Source organism: Mus pahari, chromosome 4, assembly GCF_900095145.1.
Source record: "Mus pahari chromosome 4, PAHARI_EIJ_v1.1, whole genome shotgun sequence".
NCBI lineage: Eukaryota > Metazoa > Chordata > Mammalia > Rodentia > Muridae > Mus > Mus pahari.
Genome location: NC_034593.1, coordinates 75,283,260 through 75,309,138, shown reverse-complemented (window position 1 = coordinate 75,309,138; position 25,879 = coordinate 75,283,260). Strand labels below are relative to the sequence as shown.

At 46.6% G+C, this 25,879-nt stretch overlaps 1 protein-coding gene across 1 annotated transcript in view; it reads right to left on the bottom strand.

Annotated features, from left to right (window-relative positions):
* Nucleotides 1-25,879, bottom strand: part of Tmem154 (transmembrane protein 154) — a 36,738-nt gene that overhangs the window by 3,273 nt on the left and 7,586 nt on the right. Inside the window, exons 2-6 of the mRNA XM_021197187.2 lie at nt 14,908-15,162; nt 14,781-14,819; nt 9,892-9,919; nt 8,913-8,998; nt 7,078-7,135 (exon numbers count right to left, since the gene is read on the bottom strand). Coding sequence (XP_021052846.1) covers nt 7,078-7,135; nt 8,913-8,998; nt 9,892-9,919; nt 14,781-14,819; nt 14,908-15,162 — 466 coding nt within the window. The remainder of the gene's footprint in view (nt 1-7,077; nt 7,136-8,912; nt 8,999-9,891; nt 9,920-14,780; nt 14,820-14,907; nt 15,163-25,879) is intronic.

The following is a 25,879-nucleotide window of genomic DNA, read 5'->3' as shown; positions in this document are numbered from 1 at the left end:
AAGGAAGGAAGGAAGGAAGGAAGGAAGGAAGAAAGAAAGAAAGAAAGAAAGAAAGAAAGAAAGAAAGAAAGAAAGAAAGAAAGAAGAAAGAAAGAGGGAAGGAAAGAAAAAGAAAGAGTAAGAGAGGGGGGCCACAAAACAACAATGAAACCTAATCAATACTTTTCATAATTATTTCTTCAGGCTACTCCTAATTTTTAACTTTTATCAACAGTTCCAATCAATCCCTTTGTAAAAGTCGCTACAAGAGGAATTTCAGACCAAGAATATGCAGTTTTAAAGCTTTCGGGCCCATTGTTAAATGGTTCCTCTTCTAGGTAAGAATGGTAGTATTTACTTTACCTAAGCTTTCATTTGCTGTTCCATTGCTAAGAAGAATATCCTTCTCCCCCCCAAAAAATATTAATTGGTAATTTCAATTTCTTCTTTTGCTAAGTTGACTACTGATAAACTTTGTTCATATTTAAAATGGATCAATTATCCTTTTATTGGTTCAGGTCATAAGAATAATTTTGGTTCATACTACAAAACACTTCTCTGGTTTTTCTTTTTCTATTTTGTGTTGTTTTTGTTGTTGTTTTATTCTTTGTTTTTATTTTTGTTTTGTTCTGTTTTTGAGTCAGGGACTCACTCTGTGGCTGTTGTGTAGCAGTTCCTTCTGAGATTAAATCCTCCTATCTTGGAGAAAAGGCAGTTGAGGTCCAAGACGTTAAAGGGGAGGGGAGACAATAGAATGTTCTAAGGGGAGGTGAAGCATTCCATCCTACAAGGATGGGAATTAACATCCTACAAGAAGGGAAATTAACAAAGCCTTCAGGAAGTTCCCAAAATGGGCCAGAGTCACTAGGTCCCTCCTTCCTCAGGCAAGTACCAGTAGAAGGGCACTGAAAGGCACTCAGACTGCCACGCCCCACTGCCCAGAAGGGACACTCTCCAACCCATGCTGCCTGCAGCTGTGCAGTGGGCTCCAGGCTCCCAGCTTTGTGAGCTGTCCCCGTGCTGGGCTGGGCTTTGGTGATGTACTTGCCTTTCAGTCATTTCTGCTCCTACAGGGAACCTATAAAACTCTTGGGTTCACCAGGCTGGACTTTCGGGGTACCCTCACTTTCACCTGTCATCGGTTCTCTGTCTGGAAGAGGTAGATGCTGTTCACACATCCTAATGATGGTGTTGCACAGCAGTAGCCCAGGCTGCGCTAGAACTTACTCTGTAGACCAGGCTGCCCTTGAACTTATGTGATCCTCCTGCATCTGCCTCTCAAGTGTTAGGATAGTAGGTATGTAGCCCACACACCAGGTTTTTTATCTTGTTTTGCTTCCTTTTCAAGCAGGGCCTCCCTCTAACTTACAGTAATCCTCCTGCTTCAGCCTCCCGAGCGCTAATGACAGGTGCGAGCTCTCACAGCCACCTCTCATTAACAGTGCTTACCTGGTTGCAGTGGTGCAATGTCAAATCTCTACTGTGCTCCCTCTGAGCCTCCCTGCCCCTGCCCCAGCTCATAGATGCTCTCCCCGCTTAGGTTGTCCAGGCTGTCTGTACAGAAACGTTTCCAAGCAGAACGAGCGTCGGGACTTGGAAGAGACGGGTGAATTTGAAATGAGAACTTCACAGTCTTGTCTTTGACTCAGCCGCACGCACATTACGGCTTCCATTCCTTTAAATCTTTTACGTTTACCAGGATTAGCTCACTGGTCAAGCATGTGCTTAGCATGCGAGAGTCTCAGAGTTCAATCCTTAGCAACACTAATTAATTAATTAGAAAGTAGGTTTGTGTGTATGTGTGCGTGTGCGTGCATGTGTTTCTGTGCACGTGTGTGTGTGTGTTTATGCATGTTCATGTGTGTTGGTGTTTTGAATGTGTAAGCTGGAAGAGGGTGTCAAGTGACCTGCTCTTTCCTCACTCTCTGTCCTGCTCTCCTGAGACAGTGTCTCTCCCTGAGCTTGGAGCTAGGCTGACCGCTCGCAGCACACATAACAGGTCTCTGGCTCTGTCTCGGGCTCTGGCTCTGTCTCGGGACAGTGTTAGGGTTAAAGTCAAGAGTGGGATCACACCCAGCTTTTCTGTGCTATGTGCTGGGATCTGAACTCAGGTTCCCACACTCAAAGGCAAGCACTTTGACAGGCTGTACCTTCTCCTCAGCTCTAGTAAATAAACACTTGGACCTTTCAAATGATTATGCCGTGCATCTTGTTGTTGTTAGCACCGGGCAGCTGCCATTTCTTAGGGGCTTTTATGATAGTTACAAGGTTGGGATCCACAAACAAGTAGATTCCTAACATCAGAAGCACACACACACACACACACACACACACACACACACACACGATCTGGCCAAAGCTTGAATCGGGGCTGTTACGTCTTTGTTTTATGACAAGGCGCAAGATAACCTTTCCTGGCTTTAATATCCTCATCTGATGTCATCTACAAAACGTACCTAACAATTCTGTAGCTGATAGGGTTGTTGTAAAAGAATAAATGAGGGGCGGGGGTGAGAGAGGCTCTGGCTTCAGTCCCCAGCACCACACACTCAAAGGAAAACAAAGAGAAAGTGCAGGTAAAACCCCATGCTACAGGCCTGGCACCTGCATGCATGCATGCATGCCTCTTGGTGATTCTTACTAGGGAGGCTGAGCTCCAACAAATGTTTGTGAGCGACCTACAGCATTGTCTCAGAGATGTAAAGGCTTCAAGAAATCTTCAGAAGCACACCTCACATTTCTAGGGAGAAGCCTTTTGTTTAGCCAAGTTATTTAATTCAGTCCCCCAAAAGCGTGATCTCTGGAACACCATAGCCACGTGACTTAGTCCCAGCCTGTCACAAACTGCTTCTGCTTTGTTGGGCTATCGAGTCATTCCCAGAGAGCAGCTGCCTCCCTGGAGTTTTGTGTGGTGTGGTATCTATCCATACACAAGACTTGCGTGCGGGTGAGTCAGCGGCCTCCTCCCCCGAGTCCCAGCACAGTAAGCCAGGGCGTTCTCCGTCACAGGCTCATTGCTTTATTTAGTTAGCTGTCTCTGGCTATTCATCAACTCTGGAAAATGATCAAATAAGCCATGCATTTTTAACTCTAGCAAATCCTGGAGTTCCCTGTTAAAAATACCTTGGCGAACTGCCACGGAGCCACAACAAACGCACGGGCGGCTCTGCTTTCAACCTTCCCTGCTTGCCTCGATGTGCGCACGTGCAGTCTTAGCAACTTATTTCTGACAGTGACATTAAAGAGTAATTTGTCTAGGAGTGTTATATAAACACGGGAAGAACATGGAACACCTTTCCACAAGCATATACAGGAACAGGAGGACAAACTGTAAAACAAAACAAAGCGCAGCTGTATTTTCCTCAAGAAAGAACCTGACGGGCATGCTGCCAGCAGAATGGGGACAGATTCAGTTCAAATCCATCAACCTCATGGCTGTGACTGTTTGTCCAGACTGGACAGTCACCCTGTCCTCCTGACACCATCGATCTTGCAACAATCCTGAGTTATGGCCACAGCTAATGCAGCCATCTCTGAACATGGCGGTATGCCACCACTCAACCCGTCTCGGGTCACGACGCTCTGACTCAGTTTCAGAGAGTGTGGAGTTGGATTTGGCACAACATCACATAACAATTAGATCAAGCTCCCTTTCTCATCTGTACCAAGTCCCTTCTTCCCGACAGAGGCTGGGCCTGGAGTTAGAGGAATTAGGCTCGGAATCGACCCAAGATATAGAGATCACGCCTGCTGTGGAGACACACTCTGGGACGGACACACACACACACACACACACTAACACACACCCTGTCTTTAACAATGTCCTTCTGGGTATCAGTCTGGAGGACACAAACTATTATGTTGTATCCCTTGTGGTGCTGCAAATCTAGGGAACACTGGGGGCAGTCACTGACACTTTAATGCCTCGACCTTTCTCTGCACGGTCACACAGTGTAAACTCTCCACCTCTGGATGGTGATGAGCAGCAGGGAACGGGCGTATGGCTATGTCTGTGCCTCCATCTGTGCTCACGTGGTCCACGGTGCAGACAGAAGCTCTGAGTGTCTGACTAGACATGAGTCAGGAGAAAGGAAGAAGCAGGCTAGCCTGGGCCAAGTGGACTCTGGACTGTACAATATCTAGTGGCATTTGGGAGGTGCTGTATGGGTGGGGTTCGACAACGGACTCCATTGTCTAGGGACTTGGAACAGTTGATTATAAGCCCACCGAATGGATCTGTTCAGCTTTGGGCTACCCCTTCTCTTCCTGTGCTCTGAGTCCACTGTAGCAGCCCTTGATCCACCACACATCACAGAACAGGGGATTGCAGGGAAAGGCCACTAAGGTGGATAATACGAATATGGAATTTTTCTCCCCCAAACACCTTTCTTGTCCTTTCCTGTCATTATTTTGTAAATATGACAACCTTACTGCAAAGGGCTTGTAGTAGTTTGTACAGACCTGGTCCTTACTAACATCCTATTTTGGGGCTGAGCATGTACATTTCAAGAAACATGTCTACTCTGAGATAAATTTTGTGCAATTAATATACCCTAAATATATATTATATGTTACATGTCACATGTCACACATTATATATCATACTATATTATATATTACATATTATATATTATATTATACATTGATATATTAATATATAATGTATTATATAACAATGTTATAATAATATAATTTAGTAATCATTATATCAATTATTATATAATTACATTATACCAATTAATTTATGATCGGCTATAAATATTAAATTGTGTAAATTTAAATAAATTTAAATAAAATTGTGTTATTATGTGATTAATAAATAATATTATATATTATTATGTACATTAAAGTGTCAATCTGTGTCAATACTGCTATTGTACACATAATATGTAGCCTGGGCTACATATTATGATCCAGAGTCAAAGAAGCAGAGGTGAGGGAAATGGGGGAGGGAGGGAAGGAGGGAGGAAAGGAGAGAAGGAGGGAGGGATGCGGGAGGGAGGAGCCAAGGGGAGAACAAGGAGTTAGGCAGAAAAGGGTAGGAAAGCGAGAACTGGAAAGTGAAAATCAGGGGCTGGGATGGATTCCAGGGAAAGCTCTGAAGGGAGGGCTGAGCTGGTGGAGCTGCCAGTCCCCGGAAGCCCAGAAGTACGGGATGCTGATGCTACAAATGGTTCCAGAAGTCCTCTTTATCAGGAGGGCAGACGAGTACAGCACCCATTAAACTCACTCCTTAGTTACCGTCCCTGCCTTCTGAAGCATTGGGGTGGGGTTGGGGATGGGGTGTCATCTCAGGGGCTGATGCCACAGAGGAAGGCTGCTTAATGCTGATCTATCAGGTGATTGTAACAAACGCTTCACTCGTGGGGAGGTCCTGATGATGGGCTGTGTATGTGAGAGGTAAAGAACACGGGAGTGTTCCCTGTGAATTCATTCTGCTTTCAGTACCATACGCCTGTGGAAGTCACTAGAAAGATGGGTCAAGAGCTGAGACTGGGTGGCCCAGAACTCCAGCACAGCTTCCAGAGAATGGGGTGAAGCCCTGGCAGGTATCCTGTCAAAGCCAGATGGTTCCAGGCCCACAGAGGAATTCAGATACTCACTTGCAAAATAACAAGTTCACAGAGAACTCCAAACAGATAGGGCCCTTTTGTCTTACAGGCAGCTTATATCGAGAACCAACCTCTCTATATATAAGAAAAAGATTTTTAACCTTTTAATCTTTTTACTCTGTCAGGGTCGTTTTCCTCAGTAATGTCAGTAATTCCACAGAGTGGGAATCAAGGATATAAAAGTACTGACATGCAAGTCATAATGTAAACAGTTGAAGATGACCTGTACTGACCTATGTATGCACTGTCTCATTAGGAGGGAAAGGTTACGATATGTGGAAAAGATTCCTCCCTAATGTCCTTTGTCATATAACCAGGGCATTCTTTTTCTTTCTTTTGCCTTCTTGTTATTATCTGGACTCTCATTTAAGTAAGATAGAATATTTTTCAAATTCATAATGCATTGTAACATATACATACCCCCAAGGGGTAACATGGACATAATTGCTAAGTGTGGGCTTAAGAGTCAGAGTTGAGGCTGCCCTGGGTAGGACCGCGTCAGTCCATGACAGAGAGAAATGCAGTGCGGTGAACTATTAGCTAACATTTCAGGATTCTAGAATAGATGCAGAGACGGAGACCCCAAAGGGAAACCTGAGCACTAGCCTTCGCACGAAGGGCTGTGGCCTCGGGGCCTATGGTGCCATATGACTGCATCTGTAAGCGTCGGTGACAGGTGAACAGGTAACGTCTTTTCACTGGTATCTGTTGTGCTCTCAAACTTTGATCTGTGCACTCTAACACAAGAGTCCCATTGCTGTCACAACTCAACTTCTCTGCTGTCTGGTCATCTTTGTTACCCCAGCAGGTGACTTGGTGACCCCCAAACTATAGTCATGCTCTGAAGAGTAAGTCCATTCTCCAATTCCTTCCAGCTCTTTCCACATACCGAGCAAACAGTTCTTTAATCAGAAATCCCCCCAAATTCACTCATTCCTCTCCTCACAAAGATCATATCATTTAAATAATACCATCAAGTGCTAATAAATCACACCTGGTCCCAAGGCACTAAAATTTTCTATCAAGCAGAGCCACCTAGTGGCAGGCTGGGATATATTATTAATTTTCATTTAATTTCTCTCTGATACTAATCTAGACCAAGTGGGTTAGGGTTCTTTGTTTCTTGCTTTATAAAATGTTCCTCTTAGGCACGATTATTGAAAACCACTCCATCTGGGGCTGTCCCATCCTTCTGTTTCCTTACCAAACATCTATCTATCCAAGGTAAATAACTTCCTGATTCAATTTTCTATAATCAGCAAATCTTAGGACTAAAACAAAAGCCAGTTCAACAGTGTCTCTTTGAGACCTCAAGAGCTACTAGGATGCTTTGTGTTTTCCAAAACACGATTCCTGACCACGCATTCCTCCCTGTAAACTGACATATTAAATTGCCAGGCACAAAGAGGTCAAAGAAAATGCTGTGCTGTGCTGTGGCCATGACCCTCTTCCACCCTTCCCCATCCCTGATAGAAATCACAAGTACCTTGGGCTGAGGTTTGGTTCCTTTTCTTCCTTCAAAGTAGGTAAACACTCATAGTCGGCTAAGACAGAAGCAAAGGAAATTCACCGTTAGTCACCAGAATTGCTTTTTCTTCCCACAAAACTGACATAGTCGGGAATAGACTGTGCCTCTGTGTGGCTACCTGTGAAGAAATGGCCCCACTGGGGAGTTCTAGAGGTTCAAAGATTAATGACACTGAGGCTCCTGAAACGGTAAGAGCACGGATCACGCAGATACAGGGCTGTAGTGTTCCGTGCCCCTATTGAAAGGGCACAATTCATCATTGCTTGCTCAGTCCGTCCCCTGGAAGCTCACAGTGTTCTGCAAACCAGAATATGTGTCTTGGAAGTGAGATGCAGGACTGAAATGGTGTACCTCAGGTGTGCCTGCAGGACAGCTCCACAGCAGAGACATCAGGGAGGTGGGGAGGGACCACCTCTTCCTTCTCCTCTACTGTATCATGTCTGCGTGTGTCTCTGTGTGTGTTATGCCTGGGTAGTCATATGCACACCCGTGTATGCTCATGTGGTGTTAGCTCTACACCTTAATTTTTGAGGCAGGGTTGTTTGCTGACTATTCAACACCCTCTTCTAGACAACCATGAATGTATGTGAATGCTAGTAGTTACACAGACTATGAACATGCACATAAATAAGTAAGTAGCTAATTAAATAAGTCTGTCCTAAAAAAAAAAATACAAACAATTGGAGAGATTATCCAGTGGTTGAAAGTGTTCCTTAATACACAAGCATCAAGGACTTGAGTTCAAATCCCCAGCACCCTTGTAAAAGCCTCGATGTAGCTGTGCATGCACATAAGTCCCCTCATAGTGTGTGTGTGTGTATGTGTGTGTGTGTGAATGTGCGCATGAGCATGTGCACACAAACAGAGGAACACATAGTCAAAGACATCAGGCTCAGTGAGGAGTTCTCGGAGTGTGTTAGAGAGTGGCACCAGATGTTTTTCTCTGCACAGAAACACACATACAATATATGAATATACCACAAACACACACACACAATACATGTATATACCACAACTATAACACATACAAATATGAATAGTATGATATATAGTGAGTTTTATCAATTTCATATGAGCATCAAGAAAATTTTATTGATTTTTGATTTAATTTAAAAATTTGTTGATTTCTAATGGACACACAGTTTAAAGACCAGCTATCACTTGAAAATTATTGTGTGGGGATACTCTAAGTGTGTATAGCAGTCCTGTCTGATAGAACTACCTACAGACATGGAGATGTTCTAGAGTCAGCCGGGGTTAGCAAACGTTTGCCATTCGGCTATTAAAGCCATGTTTTAATTTTATATGATTAAACAGGCACACAGCTCTAACACCTTGTGTATTGGACAGAGGTTCATATAAAATGCACTCGATGAAATTGTGCAATCACATACAGACTGGAATTCTCTAAATTCAAGAAAATAGAAGGTCATCTCAGATGTTTTCCCCCAGATAATTTTGAATTGGATTTCCTTCCCAGGCTGGAAAAGCACCTACCTAGCATGTTAGAGGCGGGGGTTAGATTTCTGGTAACACACACACAAATGCACGTGGGCGCACATACTATCAGAAACAAACAACACAGTTTCTTCTTGAAAAGCACCACATCAGCAACTAGTACACAAATAAAAACAAGTGCTAAGAGACACCGTGGCTATGACTGGACCGGATCTTAAAGGAGTACGCAGGTCGAGTGTCAGATGAGGCATGACTTCAGGTTTTCTGAGCTGTTGATGAAGCAGCTGTCTAGCCCTGCGTTACCAGAAAGGCAAACACTTTGGGCTTCCACATACCGTTTCTGTTCATGCTGTTCATCCATTTATCAAGCTCTTCCATCTCTATTTCCATAACAGAGGGCGTGTCCTCTTCAAAAATAGGGCTAGACAGAGAACAGACATGTGTATTTTAAAAAAAGAAAAGGCTCGGGTAGGCTGACTTTCATTTGTGGAAGAGTCTAGAATATTGACTGGTTAGAAACAGCCTGACTCACTCAGTGTCTGACACCCTAAGCTAGCCCTGGGTAAACCCTAACCAAGAGAGCATCTAACTCTAGCAGGAAGAAAGGCAAAATCCCCAGTGAGCCCTCCTCTGTCACTAAGGCCCAACTGGATAGCCCAGAGGCCAGGGAGAGAGTGGACTAAAAGAGAAGCTGCTCTCTGGATAACAAAGGCATGGTTGCCAGGGTGCTCAGTGGTCCTCTCATTTAGCCTCCTGGTCTTGCTTGGCCTCACGTCTCTTTTCTTAGAGTTTTGAACAATGACCCAGATCAAGAGAGTGGACAGCAGGCTGATTTTGTCTGGCCTCCTTCAATGCCTAGGCTCTTCTAGCTGGGAAGAATGGAGTGGCAGCTCTCAGAAAAGCCTCAGCCCCAGCTCTGAACGCACTGTGGGTGCTGCACTGGAAGATGAAGCAGGCAGAATCTACAGCAGAGAGGCTGATGGGAGGGGCAGGGCAGGCATCACTGGGTGTCTCTGCGTTCACCCAGGGCCAGAATATTTAACTGCTATGCATTTGGCACTAGTAGCAGCCAGACAAACACTCTCTTCTCGAAGGTGACCACAGCAGACATTCCTGGGTAAGGTTTGGAAAGTAAGATTCATGTCCCTTGTGACAACGTGGGGGCTGTCAGAGTCTAGGGGGACTAGATGCAAAAGAAACCAGCCACATTGTCACATCAGAAGCTGGGGGAAAGGCTAATGGCCCTCTCATCTCTTCCCCTTGACTGTTCTTGTCCACACAACAGGGAACTGAAGACAGGAGGAGCGGACTCACACTTTCAGGGTTTCACCTCCTAGTTCATCTGAAAGAGAACAGATACAAGAGTCACGAGTCACACCAGCCTAGTTCATCACAGGGATTTACTGCAGCATCCACTAGGTGTCCTTTGTAATGGGAGGGACACGATGGCAAAGACAAGGGGACAGTCTGTAGAAGCCCATTCTCTCTTTCTACCACACGGGTCCCAGAGATCAGACTCAGGACCTTCACACTGAGGCACCTTGAGGCCCATGAAGCACATATTCCAAGGAGCAGTCACTAACCCCCAAGTCACACAGTACAGACTGTCGTGCTGAAACAAGGTCTGAAATCCTCTGGAATCCTGCACTCTGTTTTCCTTAGAGATGGGTGCTCCCCAGAGAGTGCTCACCTTCCCTATTATTCTTATATCCACACGAAGAGGAAAAGCAAGAAAGTGTTACAAACAAGGGCTTGGCTATTGATCCCCTTCAATAAAACAATGTTCCAGCATCGTTTCCTTATGACACACGGTCCTTAACACTATGCCACGTGGGCGTCTCTGCCAAGGAATGCCTCTGAAAGTCCCCTATACCCAGCTCTTTGAATAGCTGAATCACTCCACTTCTCAGTCCGTCATCCCCACCTCTATTTCAGGAAGGTTCATTGGTCCCGTTGGACCCTGGGTCTGCATTTCACTTGCTTCCTTTACAGTACTGGTCAGTTAGACCATCTGTTTGATTCTACTTCATCTGTCTCTCCCACCAGAGTGCGGCTCCCAAAGGGCCACCACAGCATCGGTCCTGTTTACCGTGGCAGGCGTGCCCCAGCCCCCTTCCTGCTAGCACAGTGCCTGGTGAGTACGCCTGGTAAGAATGCAGCCGACAGGTGAATGGGCTTTCATCTCCGTTGTCTAGCAATGGAGTTAAATTCATGTCCGATCTTTTGGACCTATCATTACTATAATAGTGGGACTTCTAACCAGCTTGCCTTTGATGGCTGCTGATTGGGGTGAGAGTCGGGTACTATTTGATAAAACAGCTCTAATGTGGATAAGACTCCAGATGAACAGGTGGCAAGAATCACAGCCTGCTGCTTGGCCCAAGCAAGCTCTGTTTGGTTTGGCAGGGAAACCGACATCCCCCGGAGAAGGCAATCAGTGGTGGCAAGTGGGTGCACTGTGGGTAAGACAGATGCTTTCTACAAACCCTTTGTAGAAGTCCCCAGGACGTGTGCTGCCTCAACCCCTGATGACTGGAGGCCGCCTTGTGTCTAGCCTGAAGAAGTACAGTCACTGGTGAGGAAACACAGCCAGCTGGCACCTGGAACTGAGCTCAGGTGGCACAAGCTGCTATGTCCTGCCGGTTGGGCAAGCTTTGGTGACGTGGCTAACCCAGGAGAGCTGGTGCAGATGCAGGTTTCACACCATCACCGCTGGCCCAGAAGGCACCGTGAGCTCTGTCTTCTGCACCGGAATGGAATCGGAGACCTCCTGCAGATGCCTGATTCTCCAGAAACTTAGATGGGGAGTCGAATGGCTTCATCTTACACACTTTGTGCCTGCAGTTTTCTGGTCATTGTTTAAGATGGGGTCTCTCACATAGTTCAGGCTGGCTTCAAACTTGATATCTAGCTGAAGATGACCTTGAACTTCTGATCCTCCTGCACAGGCATTACAAACATGCCTCACCACCCCGGCTGGTCTCTGCAGTGCTCAGAGACTGAGCCCAAGCCTTTGATCATACACAAGATCAGTTACATCCCTGGACCTACACTGACAGTTTTAATCTAAAACGTACTGGCTATTTCCTTAAGGAAACAAAGCCCCACACAACTGGAACTCTCTACGGGTGATCCTAAAGACCTGCCCCCAACCCCCCCCCAACACACACACACACACACACACACACACACACACACACACACACGCCCGCACGCGCGCGCCTGCTTCTATCCAGTCCCCTTTCCCTGCTTACTAACTTCCCCACCAGTTTCTCAGACAGCATGTGACTCCACAGTCCCACTGTGAGCACAGGTTTTCGCTCTAATCTGGGCTCCCCACAGGCTCGGAGGTAGGCAGAAGCTGACCTGCATGCAGATGATGGAAAAGTTTAAAAATCCATTACCAAAGTGCTCCAGATGCACCAAATGAGAGGCTCCATAATCAGTATTAAAAGAGCAAAAAGCCTTCTGTGGCCTCATCTTCTCTGCTCCAGGGCCATTACCCCTGCCCCAGCCACCATGGCAACAGAAACACATCTGGGAGATCCGACAAGAGCAGAGCATTAAGCCAGGGGCGGGGGCAGGGGGACCAATTACTTGTCCTCAGCAATCAGGTCCTGCCTGCTCCACTCTACCTGGCCTACATCTCTTTATTAATAGCCACGGACTGGGTGCACGCGCTCACACTGGGCTCCATTTTATCCCTTTCCAGCCTGCCCTCTCATTCTCTCCCCCTGCTTGTCTTCCACCTTTAGTTCCTGCCTTACAACCACTTTTCTGACAAGACCCTCCCTATGCTGCAGACAGTGGGTTTGTTGGCCCTGGCCTGAGGGAAGGAGCCACAGAAGGCTCTGGCCGCCCGCTTTCTAGTCTGAGCAGGAGTTTCACTGAGCAGAGCCAGCATCCGTTAGCCATAGTCTGTTCTAAATGATGACTTCCTGCCCGTGCTTTTGCAGCAGTTCTTTGAGAGATTACCCAACACATCAAGGCAATGGGAGAGAGGCTATGCCCGGCCCTAGCTTACTCTAGATTGTCTAAAACAGTCAGGCTTTTTTGTTTGCTTCAGTCTCTCTCTCTCTCTCTCTCTCTCTCTCTCTCTCTCTCTCTCTCTCTCTCTCTCTCTCTCTCTCTGTGTGTGTGTGTGTGTATAGGGACTGATAGGCAGAAAACTCTAGGCTACCCCAACTACTGATACAGCCTACTAGAATTGCTGTCTGCCTGTCCATCTCTCCATCCTAGACCTTACTTTTACCTTTACAGCCTCCACTGCACCTCACTTGGGTAGCTCAATTCTGACCCTGCAGCCTAACTCTATGGCAGGATCTCCAGTAGAACTCCAACCTGCATTTGTTATTGCATCCTGCAGAAAGTCTTTGTAGATCTATCTGGTTCCTAGTTCTGGCTTCTCAGTCCTTCCTCTTTGGAACACCTTGAACTCTTCTGTGGACTCTCAGAACCCTTGATAGCCATTCTGTAACATGGATGGATGGATGGACGGATGGACGGATGGACAGATGGATAGATACATACATAAATGATAGGTGCATTCATTTACTGTGTGATACATAATATGGAACTGAAATGTAATATTACAGTAAGGATTAGAATATGAAAACTATCTGCTTTGATTAGCCATCAAGAAAAGCAAGAGGATGGGGCTGCTCCTCACATGCAAATGATTTTGGAACTGAAAGACTTCAACACCAGCGTTCAGAGAGCTTGAAAGCCTAAGAGCTTGACATGAGACTGGAGGCCCCAGCCTTGGACTCCCCTTCCAGTCTAGGTTTGACAGGGAACTTCCCTGAGGTTAAAAAAAATGGAGGAATGGGAAGAGCCAGGTGCAGTGTTGCAGGCCTGCAACCCCGAGCCACTTTAGAGGCTGATGCAGGAGGGCTGCGTGAGTGGAATAGTTCAAGTCCAGCCTAGGCAAGAAGAGGGGAGGGTGTCTGGGCAGCCCGGTTGGGTCTTTCGTTAACTGTAGATTCCAGAGGAGCTCCCACACAACCACTGTTGCTAGGTTACTCTGAAATGTCAAGCGGTGGAAACTGGGTTCCCTCTTCCTCCTCTAATGACTTTACCAGTTCCTTCTGTGGAAGAGGAGGACTTCCTCCCCAACTCCACTTACCTCACCTGCTGGTGGTGGATGGAGTCATTACAGCTCCTACCCAGAGCTAAAGGGCTGCCCCAGTGTGAGACAGGCAGCAAGGAAAGCAAGGCGCCCTGTTAGTAGGCCTGGAGGACACATAAGAGTTTTCCATGTGAGCCTGACTATGTGTCTTACTGGAGAAGCTCCTACCCTTAAGCGAGGTTTGACATGACTTTTGAAAGCTTCAATTTAAAACCTGAAGCCTGGGCCAGTGGGATGTCTCAGCAGGCAAAGGGGCTTGCTGCCAATGCTGATGACCAGGGCTTGATCCCTAAAACCCACATGGTGAAGGAGAAAAACTATTTCTACAAGCACATGTCTGACTTCCACATGTGCATCAATGCCTGTGCCTGTTGGCTTGAATGTGCACGCACATGCACACACGCACACACGCGCGCACACACACACACACGCGCGCGCGCGCGCGCACACACACACACACACACACACACACACACACACACACACACACACTGGACCTAGTCAGAGTGTATCAGCACAAGTCAAAATATGCCAAGTTTGCTTGGGACCCAGAGCAACCCTGAATCCTAGAATTCTCTCATTTTGCTCTATACTTTTTGAGCTCACCAGTGACTGGGAGTTTCCTATCTTGGTTTCAGTCAGTCATCTTTAGTCAGTTAGCAATTTCCATATAGACGGTCTTGGTGGGAGCAAGAAGAATACTTCTCTCCACCTTTTTCAAACTGGGGGTTGGGATGGGAGAAGTGATATCCATTATGGAAATGAGTAAAGACTCCATTTCATGTAAGCATGATGAACTCTCTAACCCTTTGTCATTGACTGCCAGACACCTGCCTGTCCCTCTCCTCCTACAAAGTAAAATGTCACATTGTTCTCGTGATCAAGATTCTCTGGGTAGCAGCAGTATATTACAATTTCAACACAGACTGAAAACTTACAGACACATGCACACATGCACACATGTACACACACAGAATATGCCATTATTAGCTTCTTACAAACATCAGTGTGCCGTAATCACTCATCACTTATGACTTTACCTCCAGCACCAAGCAAATACCAGGCTACTACTCACGTGTCTGCAAGGCACTTTGAGATCCTTGGCTAGAAGGCTCTGCATAAAAGAAGAAAGCAGTCTGTTTCTGGTGGCTTGTTAAGGTGTACAATGGTTGTCTGGAATCAGGAACACAAGAGTTACCTACCTTGCTTAGGTCTCTTGCTTTTAGAGTAAGTCACAATGAGAACCACAAATAGAAGGATGAGCAGCGCAGCGAGTGGGATCGCCACCATTAATATAAATTCCATCTGGTTTGAGGTGCCGTCGGCGTAGGTAGAATTCACATTTTCAGCTAATGCTTCTGTGGTCACCGTAGCCAGAGCACTTGCAGTCGTCTCATCCTCTGCGTTTTCCTCTTCAGTGGTGCTCTGTCCTGAGTATTCTGAATCCTCATCATTTCCTAAACATGAACAAAAGCAAGGCTGCCAAGGAGAGTAAGCTGATATGCCATGGTTTCGGTATCTTTAAATGGCTCCTAGACAAATTCAGTGGTGAGCTCGGTCCACTGTGTGTGGTGTTCCTATTCGGCATGACATGAAGAGTATATTGCTTTGAGCTAAATGCAGCTCAAGCTCCAAATGTGTTGAACATAGAGTCAAAGCAGAGGCAGGCCTCCCACAACCCCCCACAGTCCAGCCCCAGCCAGACACTCTAGACACACTGAGTGCAGGCTTTGTCACACCATGGGCTACTCCCAAAGCCATAGGGAGTCAGGGAATGTTCATATAGCTTCTCAGCAAATTTAAATTTACTGACATAATGTGAAATGCATGCCATTAAAAAATACATTTAGATATAAATCAGTGGGTCTGGAGGCCAGGCTTGGTGTAAGGAGACATGCCTTGCAAACATAAGGTCTAGCACCACAAAATGATTGATAGGTAGGTAGGTAGGGAGAGAGGTAGGTAGATAGATAGATTGATACATACATACATACATACATACATACATGGATAGATAGATAAGATAGAGATGGTAGATAGATAGAGATGATAGATAGATATATACATATAGATGATAGACAGATGATAGATAGATAGATAGATAGATAGATAGATAGATAGATAGATAGATAGATAGACAGGCAGTAGATAGATAGAAATAGGAGTGATTTTTGTTTTATATTTTGATCACTTGGGTTTCAGAGCTAAATGCCTGACATTCTGCACAGCACACAGCACTCAGGACCCCTAGAGTGTCTGAAAAGTCCTCCTGGATTCTAAATAAAAACATGTTGAATATCTCATTTGCAAAATAAGATTCTCAAGATGATCCCTTGGCGAAAAAGAAAACTTCAAGGGCTGGAGACATGGCTCAGTGGTTAAGAGCACTGACGGCTCTTCCAGAGGTCCTGAGTTCAATTCTCATCCACTACATGGTGGCTCACAGCCATCCGTAATGGGATCCGATGCCCTCTTCTGGTGTATGTGAAGATAGTGTGCATTCACATACACAGAGAGAGAGAGAGAGAGAGAGAGAGAGAGAGAGAGAGAGAGAGAGAGAGCCTCACAGTTTATAGTTATTTAGGAAAATGCACTGGTAGTCTCATGGTTAACTTCCATGGTCAGCTGACAGTGCACAGGAGACAAGCCTCTGTGCACGTCTGTGAGTTTCTAGATTAGGTTAACGGCAGTGGGAACATCCATTCTCACTCTGGGTACCACCATCATGTTTCATCCCTCTCTGCTTTCCAACTGTGGCAATATCGCCAGCTGCCCCCTGTCCTGTCACCATGTCCTCCCAGTCAGGAGGGGCTGAACCTTTGATCTGGGACCCACGATAAGCCGCTCTTTCCTTAAGTTGCTTTGGTCGAAACAACAAGAAAAATGATCACACCGGAGCTTTCCCTATGTCAAAGCAGAAACAAGATTACTCTGTCTGAACCTTGGGTGCCATTAGACACCCTTCACAGAGTGGGAAAGAACCTCACCTCGTCCCAGCAGTGACGGGGTGGCTGAAGGGCTTTTGTCCTGTCATGGGCGGGGCTGTCTGATTCTCACCCTGGTCTGACAGCAGAAAGTTTTACATGCAGAAGACGCACGGGTCGGTCGGTGAAAATAATTTTAAGGCGAAAGGTTTGATGCCTAAGGAGAGATGAGTGGCTTTAAGCTGTGCTCTGGCTAGGCCATCCCTCCATAGGATGGCAATGCTGAACAGTGCAGAGCCGCTCAAGTTTATCTCTCTTTGTAATCACACTGTAGTGAATTCCTCGGATTCACATTACAACAGTAAAAATAGCTGTTCGCTTATAAACTACCTGTGGATCCTCACTCCGATTCCTATACTGATCCCTTATCTCCAGTGTGATGGTATTAGGAGACGAGGCCCCCAGGATGAGGTGAGTATGAAAAGAAGAAAATCAGAGAGGTACTCATATTCTCTCCCTCCACCTCCCTCTTCCTGCCAGACACCACACTCAGCAGTGTGCACACGCAAAGTGTGTGCTCTCCCACTGAGCAAGGTCTGCAGATCTGCTTTCCTTTCCTTACCTGCCCCCACTGCTGCTGTGGGTGCCTGCTTCAGGCTAATCTTTCCCGTTTATTTACTCAGAGGTCTTGCTCAGCACCCGCTTGCCTTGGCTTCCGTAGCACTGGGATGGCAGGTCTGTGTCATTGCACTCCGCTTCTTGAGACTCTATGAAGAGCCAAGCCCTGTCTGTCCTCTGCCCTCTATCTGCACCATCTCATTCTGTGCCCTCTACACTTGCAGATAGATACGGTGACAGACTTCACATGACTTGCTCAATCACAGAGCTCACGCGGAGAGAAGATCGGGATCCCCAGAGGGTCCTGATGGAACCTGAGACTTTAACTTGGTAATGTGTCTCCCTTCAATCAGGGGGAAATATGGTGCTGAGAGTCATGGAAGTTTGGCCATCAGGCAGACGGCAAGAGAGTGGACTCTGAGTTCTTGTCCCTCAGCCCAGAACAGACAGTGGCTTGCCGTGGATAAAGAATCAGTTCTGGGGAAGTCCAACATTGCCGGATTCTGGCTGAGGCACCTCATCCCAGATGCAAGGCAGGCTCTGTCCAGAACCCCAGTAGCTCCTCTCCAAGGGGAGCAGATGAGCCAAACTCCCTCTGGTACAACACTTACTGTCATTGTCTCCACTTGACCTGTGGCCCCAGAGAAGAGAACATGGGGACGGATACAGGCCAATAAGAATAATGAGAGGCTCTGGCACTGGGGCTGTGGAAGGAAGAGAGAATTGTCCCAGGCGGCCCTAGGTGGTGTGCTCTGCTTTTGAAGACCAGGCAGGTGACCTTTAGTGACACTGTAGAATTTAAATGGGCTGCAGGCTCTCCCTGCAGCACACCCTGACAGGCTCAAATGTGTTTTCCACCAGACTCTCCAGTGTCTGTTTACGTAGAGCCTAGAGTTCTTTCTGCCTCTGCCTCTTTCCCTCCTTTTAAAATTAATTTTGTGGTAGGGGGATGGGACCCAGGGTCACTTGCATGCTAAGCAAGTGCTCTACCACAAAGCTAAGCCCCAGAGCGCTCTCTCTCTCTCTCTCTCTCTCTCTCTCTCTCTCTCTCTCTCTCTCTCTCTCTCTCTCTCTCTCTTTATGCTGCAGGTCTTCATTTTTCTGAGACTCCTATGATAACCTTCCATATCACTCCCCATGTCCTAGCCCCACAAATAAATAACAGTAAATGGTCCGAAGGAGTGCTTACTGAGTGCTAGACTAAACTCCACTTCCCACGGCACATGACACCCTATGTCTTCTAGTCCGACCTTTATAACTTCAGTGTTCACACTTTGCAGATGATAGATGAAATTATCTTTCCCCAGGGAGTAGTCCAGTCTCTTGGGATAAATTCTATGGATGCATAAAGAATTTGTTTGTTTGTTTGTTTGTTTGTTTATTGTCTTTCTGAAAGTGAATGGAGCCAGGAGTGGTGGTTCATGCTTTTAATTCCACTCACCACCAAGACAAGCCTGGCTCAAAAACTGGCAGATCTCTGAATTCAAGGCCAGCCTGGTCTACAAAGCGAATTCCAGGATCCAGGATGGCAAGAACTACACAGAGAAACCCTGACTTGAGAGAGAGAGAGAGAGAGAGAGAGAGAGAGAGAGAGAGAGAGAGAGAGAGAGAGAGAAAACCGGAAGCAAGAAAACCAAGGTGGAACTCAGACTCAGCACAAGAACCAGAGGTGCTAAAGTGGTGGTAGGTGGAGCTAGCAGAAAGCAGCTCAGGGACTTTCCCCCAAAGCTTGTCTCTCCCCTGCCCCTTACCACACACACACACAGCCACTGAGTTAAAGCAGCTTTTAACCCAATGGAAGTCGGGGAGCCCCTAAACCGCTGCTCAGCCTCAGGCAACCCCATGGGCTCTAGCACTTGTCTGTGCTTTGTGAATAACGGCGGTGTCTGGTGCCAAATCACACAGTACTAGTGTCTAGCACCTAGCACCCTGGCGGTGAAATGGATCTCCAGAAAGTGAGCCCTACCCAGGTTAAGTAAGCTCCACGGGGCTTTCAGGTTTTCTTCTTTTTGCCCCAGGCACCCTGCATACCCCACTCCTTCCCCGACTCTATGTTCATAACCAAAGAACCTGGAAAGAGCCCTTCCCGTTTTAGAACCTGCTCCCTAAAGGTGCTCCGGAAGGCAGGTGATTGGGTAAGCGCCGTGCCTTCTCAGCCTGGAGCACAGACACCAGGGCGGCATACCTGATGTCAACTTTGTCCAAGCTTCTTTCCTTGTGTGCTTCTTGGCTGTCCCTCAGGAGTTCCACCCGCCTGCTATAACTTCCTCATTTACTCTCATATTTCGGATCTAACAATTTGGATATTATTCAGGACACGAGTGGTGGGGGTGGGGATAAAATTGGCAGAGCTGAGGGGAGGGTGAGGACACCGTGGATATGGAAAGAAGAGGTGTCAGCAAGCAAAAGGCAGAAGAAACCCTGAAGGCAGTGCGCGAATGCAGGTAGGCCTTGCATGTTCACTCTTGCTTGCTATCCGTCTGCAAGGCTCCAACAGGAGCGTTCTGATGGCTGGCCTGGTCATAGTTATCTCAGGTGACCCCATCCCAAACTTCCCAGGGCCCCTTCATTTCATCATTTCACGTTCTATCTCTGGTCCTTAAAGGATGACTTCAATGTCACCTTTCAATGTCACAATGTCACTGTCCGTCGCTTGAAGGTAGGCTACATCTCATCATCTGACTGTTTAGCCCCAAATCACCAGATACTAAAGAAGGCTCACATACAAATGCTTGTTGACGGTATGTATGCACACACATCTGGGACTCACAGGACGCACATCTGGTGAGGACCCTAGGGAAAGTCTTTGTGAGTCAGGGAAGAAATGAGATGAGGTCTGATAGCACCAGTATCTGAGTCTCACGCATGCCTGTGTCACCGTCCTGAGGACAGCCACTGAGTGGAAATGACTTTGCTTCTTGGTGAAGCAAGCCAGCTAACTTCTCTTTTTTTTTTTTTTTTTTTTGAAAGTGGAACAAATGTGTAATCGAGATCTAGGTTTTGTGGTTGCTGCTGTGTTGTTAGGCTGGTGCTGAGAGCTGAGGATAAAGAGCGTGTGGTTGGATGGCACTGGGGACCTTGTGCTTGCTAAGTGTGTGCTCCACCACTCAGTTACACCCTGACCCTTCTTGGTTTTGAAATGGGGTGTACCCCCACTTCACTGCTGCTGACCCACAAACAAAAGCAATGATAGGAGAGGGTTTCCTAATTCAGGATATCCTGCGCTGTGCTGGGCCTGTTCTTGCTTTTGTTGATTTTGCAGAGTGTGTGCCCCAGTGACTTAAGTACTTATAACTCAGACTGTGAAATGGAACAAGGCACACCCGGTGTCCTTTGCTCTCGCTCCTGCTCTGTGGAGTAACCGACCACATGTGTGACTTTGAGGATACTCAAGAAACTAAACCCTAGAGTTCTACCTACGTGTCATCTGCATGGAGCAAAGCGCAAAGAACCCAAAGTCTGTTAGAAGATTAAAATAATAACTTAATAAACAAACAAACAAATAGGAAACCAAGTGGGTGTAGCTCAGTTGATAAAGACTTGTCAGGTATGAAGCCCTGGGTGTAACTTCAGCTCTGGAAAAAACCAAGCATGCCTGCAAGCTCTTTGGAGGTAGAGGCAAGAAGATCACAAGTTCCAAGTCATCCTTGGCTACGTGAGCTCCTGTCTCAAACAAAGAAGTTCAAAAGCTAAGGACACCTGCGCCTCAGCTGCGCATTCCCACCGCCGCATTCCCACCTGGCATGCCTGATACTCAGGGCTCACTCACATGGTATCTGTATCAGAGGCTGCGATGAAGACTGGGAGAATTACCTGCAGGGCACTGCAGGGTGCAGCCAAGGTTGAGACCAGCCTCTAAACTCTCTGCTTCTAGCCCTTCCTTGGACTAACAACTCAACTCACTCTTGTTCTACTGTTCATTCTGTAAACTTGACAAGAATCAAACTCAAGGCCCTGGAAACCTAGTACCCAGCCAATTCAGCTGAGCCCAATGCTTAAAGGCTATGACTGAAGGCTGAGCTTCTGAGTGGTGCTGGCCAGATGTATCAGGAGAGGACCATGACAAGAGCAGACCCCTTCCCAAATAAGTCTAAGAGATGGGAACCTGAGTCTCCCAAAAAAGGGCTGCTGATAGCATGGCATGGTGGTTTAAGCTTCCAGTCATTGGAACTATCCAGGAGGCTTCATAAAGCATAGACTGCCAGGTTCTTCTCCCAGAGTTCTGACGTAGTGGGTTTGAGTTAGAGCTCAAGACAGTTCACTGGTCTGGGAGTTGTTGCCTAAACAATTTTATTTTGTGGTTAATAATGATTAGTTGTCCCAACAGCTATGGTCCCTCAGTTTCACCAGTTATTTGATGCTGTGTAGGGATGTATCCTGGGTAACATGATGTGTGTAGGAAGCAATGCTAGGACCTTCCTCATGCTACACACACACACACACACACACACACACAGTCTGCTGGTGAGCGATAGCCCTGGTCCTAATAATAATATTTCCTTAAAGTCTTCCTAGATGACTCTGGTAAATAGGCTTGCTAGCCTAAGAATTACTGAACTAAACCATGAATGAGTGGACAGTGTCTTAATTTGCCGTGACTCACAATGACAGACTTATTAATTTAAGTGTGATTGGGAGCCACATGCCGAAAGGAACCTTGGGAGCAGTCTGAATAGGTATATACACCATTAGTCAGTTGGTTTTTTTTTTCTAGTGATCGCTTTTTCAAAATTAATTGTTCTGCATCTGTGGTACCTGATTATAGGGTGGCCAGGAACAAAACTGGAACAAATGGCCATGGCAGACATACTGGGTACCAGCCTGGGAGTGGAGGGTGACTGTGTGTGACACATGAGGACACTCCTGCCAAGTAGAAGGATGGAACATTGGGACAGCTTTGCCTATGGCCCTCAGGCTGTGCCTGGAAGTGTCCTGGTCCTTTCCCTGGCTCCCCTGACCAAAAAGCAGCACAAACTTATTACTATTCTTGCTGAGCAGTGGTGGCACACACCTTTAATCCCAGCACTTGGGATACAGGATGAATAAGGATCTCTGAGTTTGACGCCTGCCTGGTCTACAGAGTGTGTTCTAGGATAGCCAGGGCTACACAGAGGGGGAAATAATGCCATTCTAGCCTGTAGCACATGTCCAGTTTTAAAATATACTCATACTACATAGGACAGAATACGAAATTCTTACCTGGACCAGGGAGCAAATGTCTGCAATCCTAGCACTCAGGAAGCGAGAAGAGCAGTACAAATTGGACACCAAACTTTCTATGAAATAAGCTCTAGACTACCCTGGGTTACAGAGTAAGATTCTAACTCAGAAAAGAAAGAAAAAACAACTTCTCAACATCATTGAAATAAGACTGTACTTTGAGATAGGAGGGGATCAATAAAAATGATTACCATCACAATACTTGGCGTTTCCCTGGTTTGTTGGATTTCTGTTTCTCTTTTGAATAGCTTATTTCCAACCACAGTGACTAGAGTTTTGGGGTGGGACGTCCTCCCAAGGCTCCCAGTCTGAAGCACTACTGGTACTGGAAGAAGGTCCTCAGGTCACTGGGAGGGTGTCATTAAAGAGGATTGTGGGAAGGCAGTCTTTCCTTTGTCTCTTTTTTACTCCTGCCATTTCCCAAGCCTCCTGTCACACACACCCTGCCCCAATGTGCTGCCTTCCCACAGGCTACAGAACAATGGGCCAACGAATCACGGACTCAAACCCCTACAACCATAAGCCCACAACCTCCTCTTTTTTTAAGTTGATTGTCTCTGGTAGTTTGTTACAGTAAGAGAAATCTGATTAACACAGCAATGTAAAAGAGTAACTGGAAAGCAAATATCCCTAGCCGTGCCCTTCCTAGCAAAACCCTGGGCTCTACCAACAGTTCTGCCAGCCTCTTTCTGGAGACTTTGCAGCCCCACTACTACCACCACCACCATTAGCCAGGATGCCTCGGCCCTGAAACTCATACTCTGGCATCTTAGCATCCACTCCCGCTCACCACAAGCTCAACACTGCCCAACAGACAGCATCAGGTCAGAGACAACTAAAATGATAAATGGCAAATGTGCTGTTTTGCAATTTCAGAGATGGTAGGAAGAGACTGGGCCTCCACCCCCACAGCTTCTGCACCCTGAATGGTGGCTCAAGGGGAACAACTGAGGATTGTGCAAACCTATGACCTTGAGGTCCTGAGGACCTTGAGTCCTCGGTGTGTGACCGGCCAAGGGTTTAAGGTCTGAAGCTTCCTGACAAGCAGCTCAAGAGGGAAACAAATTACTGATGCAAAGTGGTGGGTTCAACTCTCTTGGATCAACCCTAAAGCAGTCTGGCTTCTGACCCACTAGGTCTTTAAGGAAAATCAGTGTTGCCCTTTGACCTGGACTTTCAGACAGGCCTCAAGCGCCAGAACCACTCCTGCTGCCACTGCTCTCCCACCTCCTCCTCTCCCCTCACCTTCCCTTACTTCTCCTCCTCCTTCCTCCCCCCCCACTCCCTTTCCCCTACAGTTATGAACTTGACACCATTGCATGAGACTTTGCTCATTAACTTTATGTCTGTTCTGGAAATTAGGATCTTAGGTATTCCAGGCTCAGCCAGCTCCAAGGATCCATCTGCTTTTATCTCTCATGCAGGGGGACTTTAGAATCAAGTCACCACACCTGACTGTTTACACAAATCCTGGGATCCAAACTCAGGTCCTCACAGTTGCTCAGTAAGAAGTTTCCTGAGGGAGTCACCTCTGCAGTCTCACCTTAGCTTTGAACGTGGCTCATTACAGTAATGCATCACTTAACGCTGATCCGCTCTCGAATGCTCTTTAGTTATCACTGTTACTCTTTCAGTGATGTCTCCTCCTCCTCCTCCTCCTATTATTATTATTATTATATTATTATTATTCCTCTTCTCCCTTCTTCCTCTTTTTCCTCCTCCTTCTCTCCTTCTTCTCTCCTCCTCCTTCTTCTTCCTCTTCTTCTCCCTCTTCCTCCTCTTCCTCCTCCTTCTTCAAAATCCCTCAGTTCTGTTGGTTAGCACACCAGAAAACACCCAGGATTCTCAGAAGCATCTAACAGGAGCAGGCACAAACAGGGTGTTGCAAGCCCTGATGTTGCAGAGACACAAACTCCAGGCATCATGTCCACCCACCCTCCAAAAGGGGGGGCTCAGGGCAGTTCCTTGGTCACATGAGCTCCACTGTCATGATCTTACCCAGGCACCAACATGGAGAAACTCTTTAGTTGACAGTCATAATCCTTGAGACTCCAGAAGAAAGAAGTGGCACCCGAATCCACCCAAGTTCTTCTGTTTGGTTTTTGGTTTTCCGAGACAGGGTTTCTCTGTGTAGCCCTGGCTGTCCTGGAACTCACTCTGTAGACCAGGCTGGCCTCGAACTCAGAGATCCTCCTGCTTCTGCCTCCCGAGTGCTGGGATTAAAGGTGTGCGCCACCATGCCCGGCTCACCCAAGTTCTTCTATCACATCAAATGTGTACGCTTTCAGTATGTCATGTGCCATATTCAAGTGTACCACACTTAGTAAAGTTGAAGGATATTTATATGTACACACATACACACACACACATACACACAAACACACGCATACATATCCCTATGCTATCTGAAATTCATTTAATTGGTTCTCATACTTTTATTTGCTAAGTCTGACAATATTTTTTTTCACACTTCAAAAATCTGATATTTAATTTTTTGTGTGAAATATATCATCAATAAAGTCTGGCCATATTAATGATCAATAAATAAGCAAACAAGCAGAGTTTTTTTTTTTTTTAGAAAGATTAAGTTAACTTTTAAATAAATCACAGCAGCTGGGCAGTGGTGGCACACGCCTTTAATGCCAGCACTTGGAAGGCAGAGGCAGGCAGATTTCTGAGTTCGAGGCCAGCCTGGTCTACAAAGTGAGTTCCAGGAAAGTCAGTGCTACACAGAGAAACCCTGTCTCAAAAAACCAAAAAACAAACAAACAAACAAAAACACAAGTAAATCATGGCATGACTGGAGGCGGGACTCTATCCCCAGCACTGTATAAAGCTGGACACACTGACACATGCTTGTAAACCCAGAGCTTAGAATGGGGTGGCTGGAGAATCAGGCGTTCCAGTCATCCCTTGCCACAGTTGGCTTTTCTCCTCTCCACTGTCCTCGTTCCAGGCGTTACGCCTGTGTTGTCCTCACCTGAGGCAGCGGTCCTCGGTTGTTTTATGTTCCATACACTTCACTTCAGGTTTTCAAAACGACTTTTACTAGATTGGAGGCTAATTTCTCTGGAACTTAAAGTCCCTGTATGGTTTTTGCAGAAGTTTCCCCCTAAAATGCTAGTAACCACTGGTCCTTTCTAAAAAAATGTTCCATGCAAATTTTCTGGGTCTGAACTTCCTTCCATGTCAAGGTGATTACAAAGGCTTGGTCTAGCCTACTCAGCGGGGGAGGGAGGAGGTAATACCTGTTGTGAGTTGAAGACACAGAATGGAAACTCTCACACATTGGAAGAGTTGAGATGGTTATGTTGTATGTGTGTGTGTGTGCGCGCGCACGTGTGCGTGTGTGCGTGCGCATGTGTGTGTGCGCATGTGTGCGTGTGTGTGTGCGTGTGCGTGTGTGTGTGTG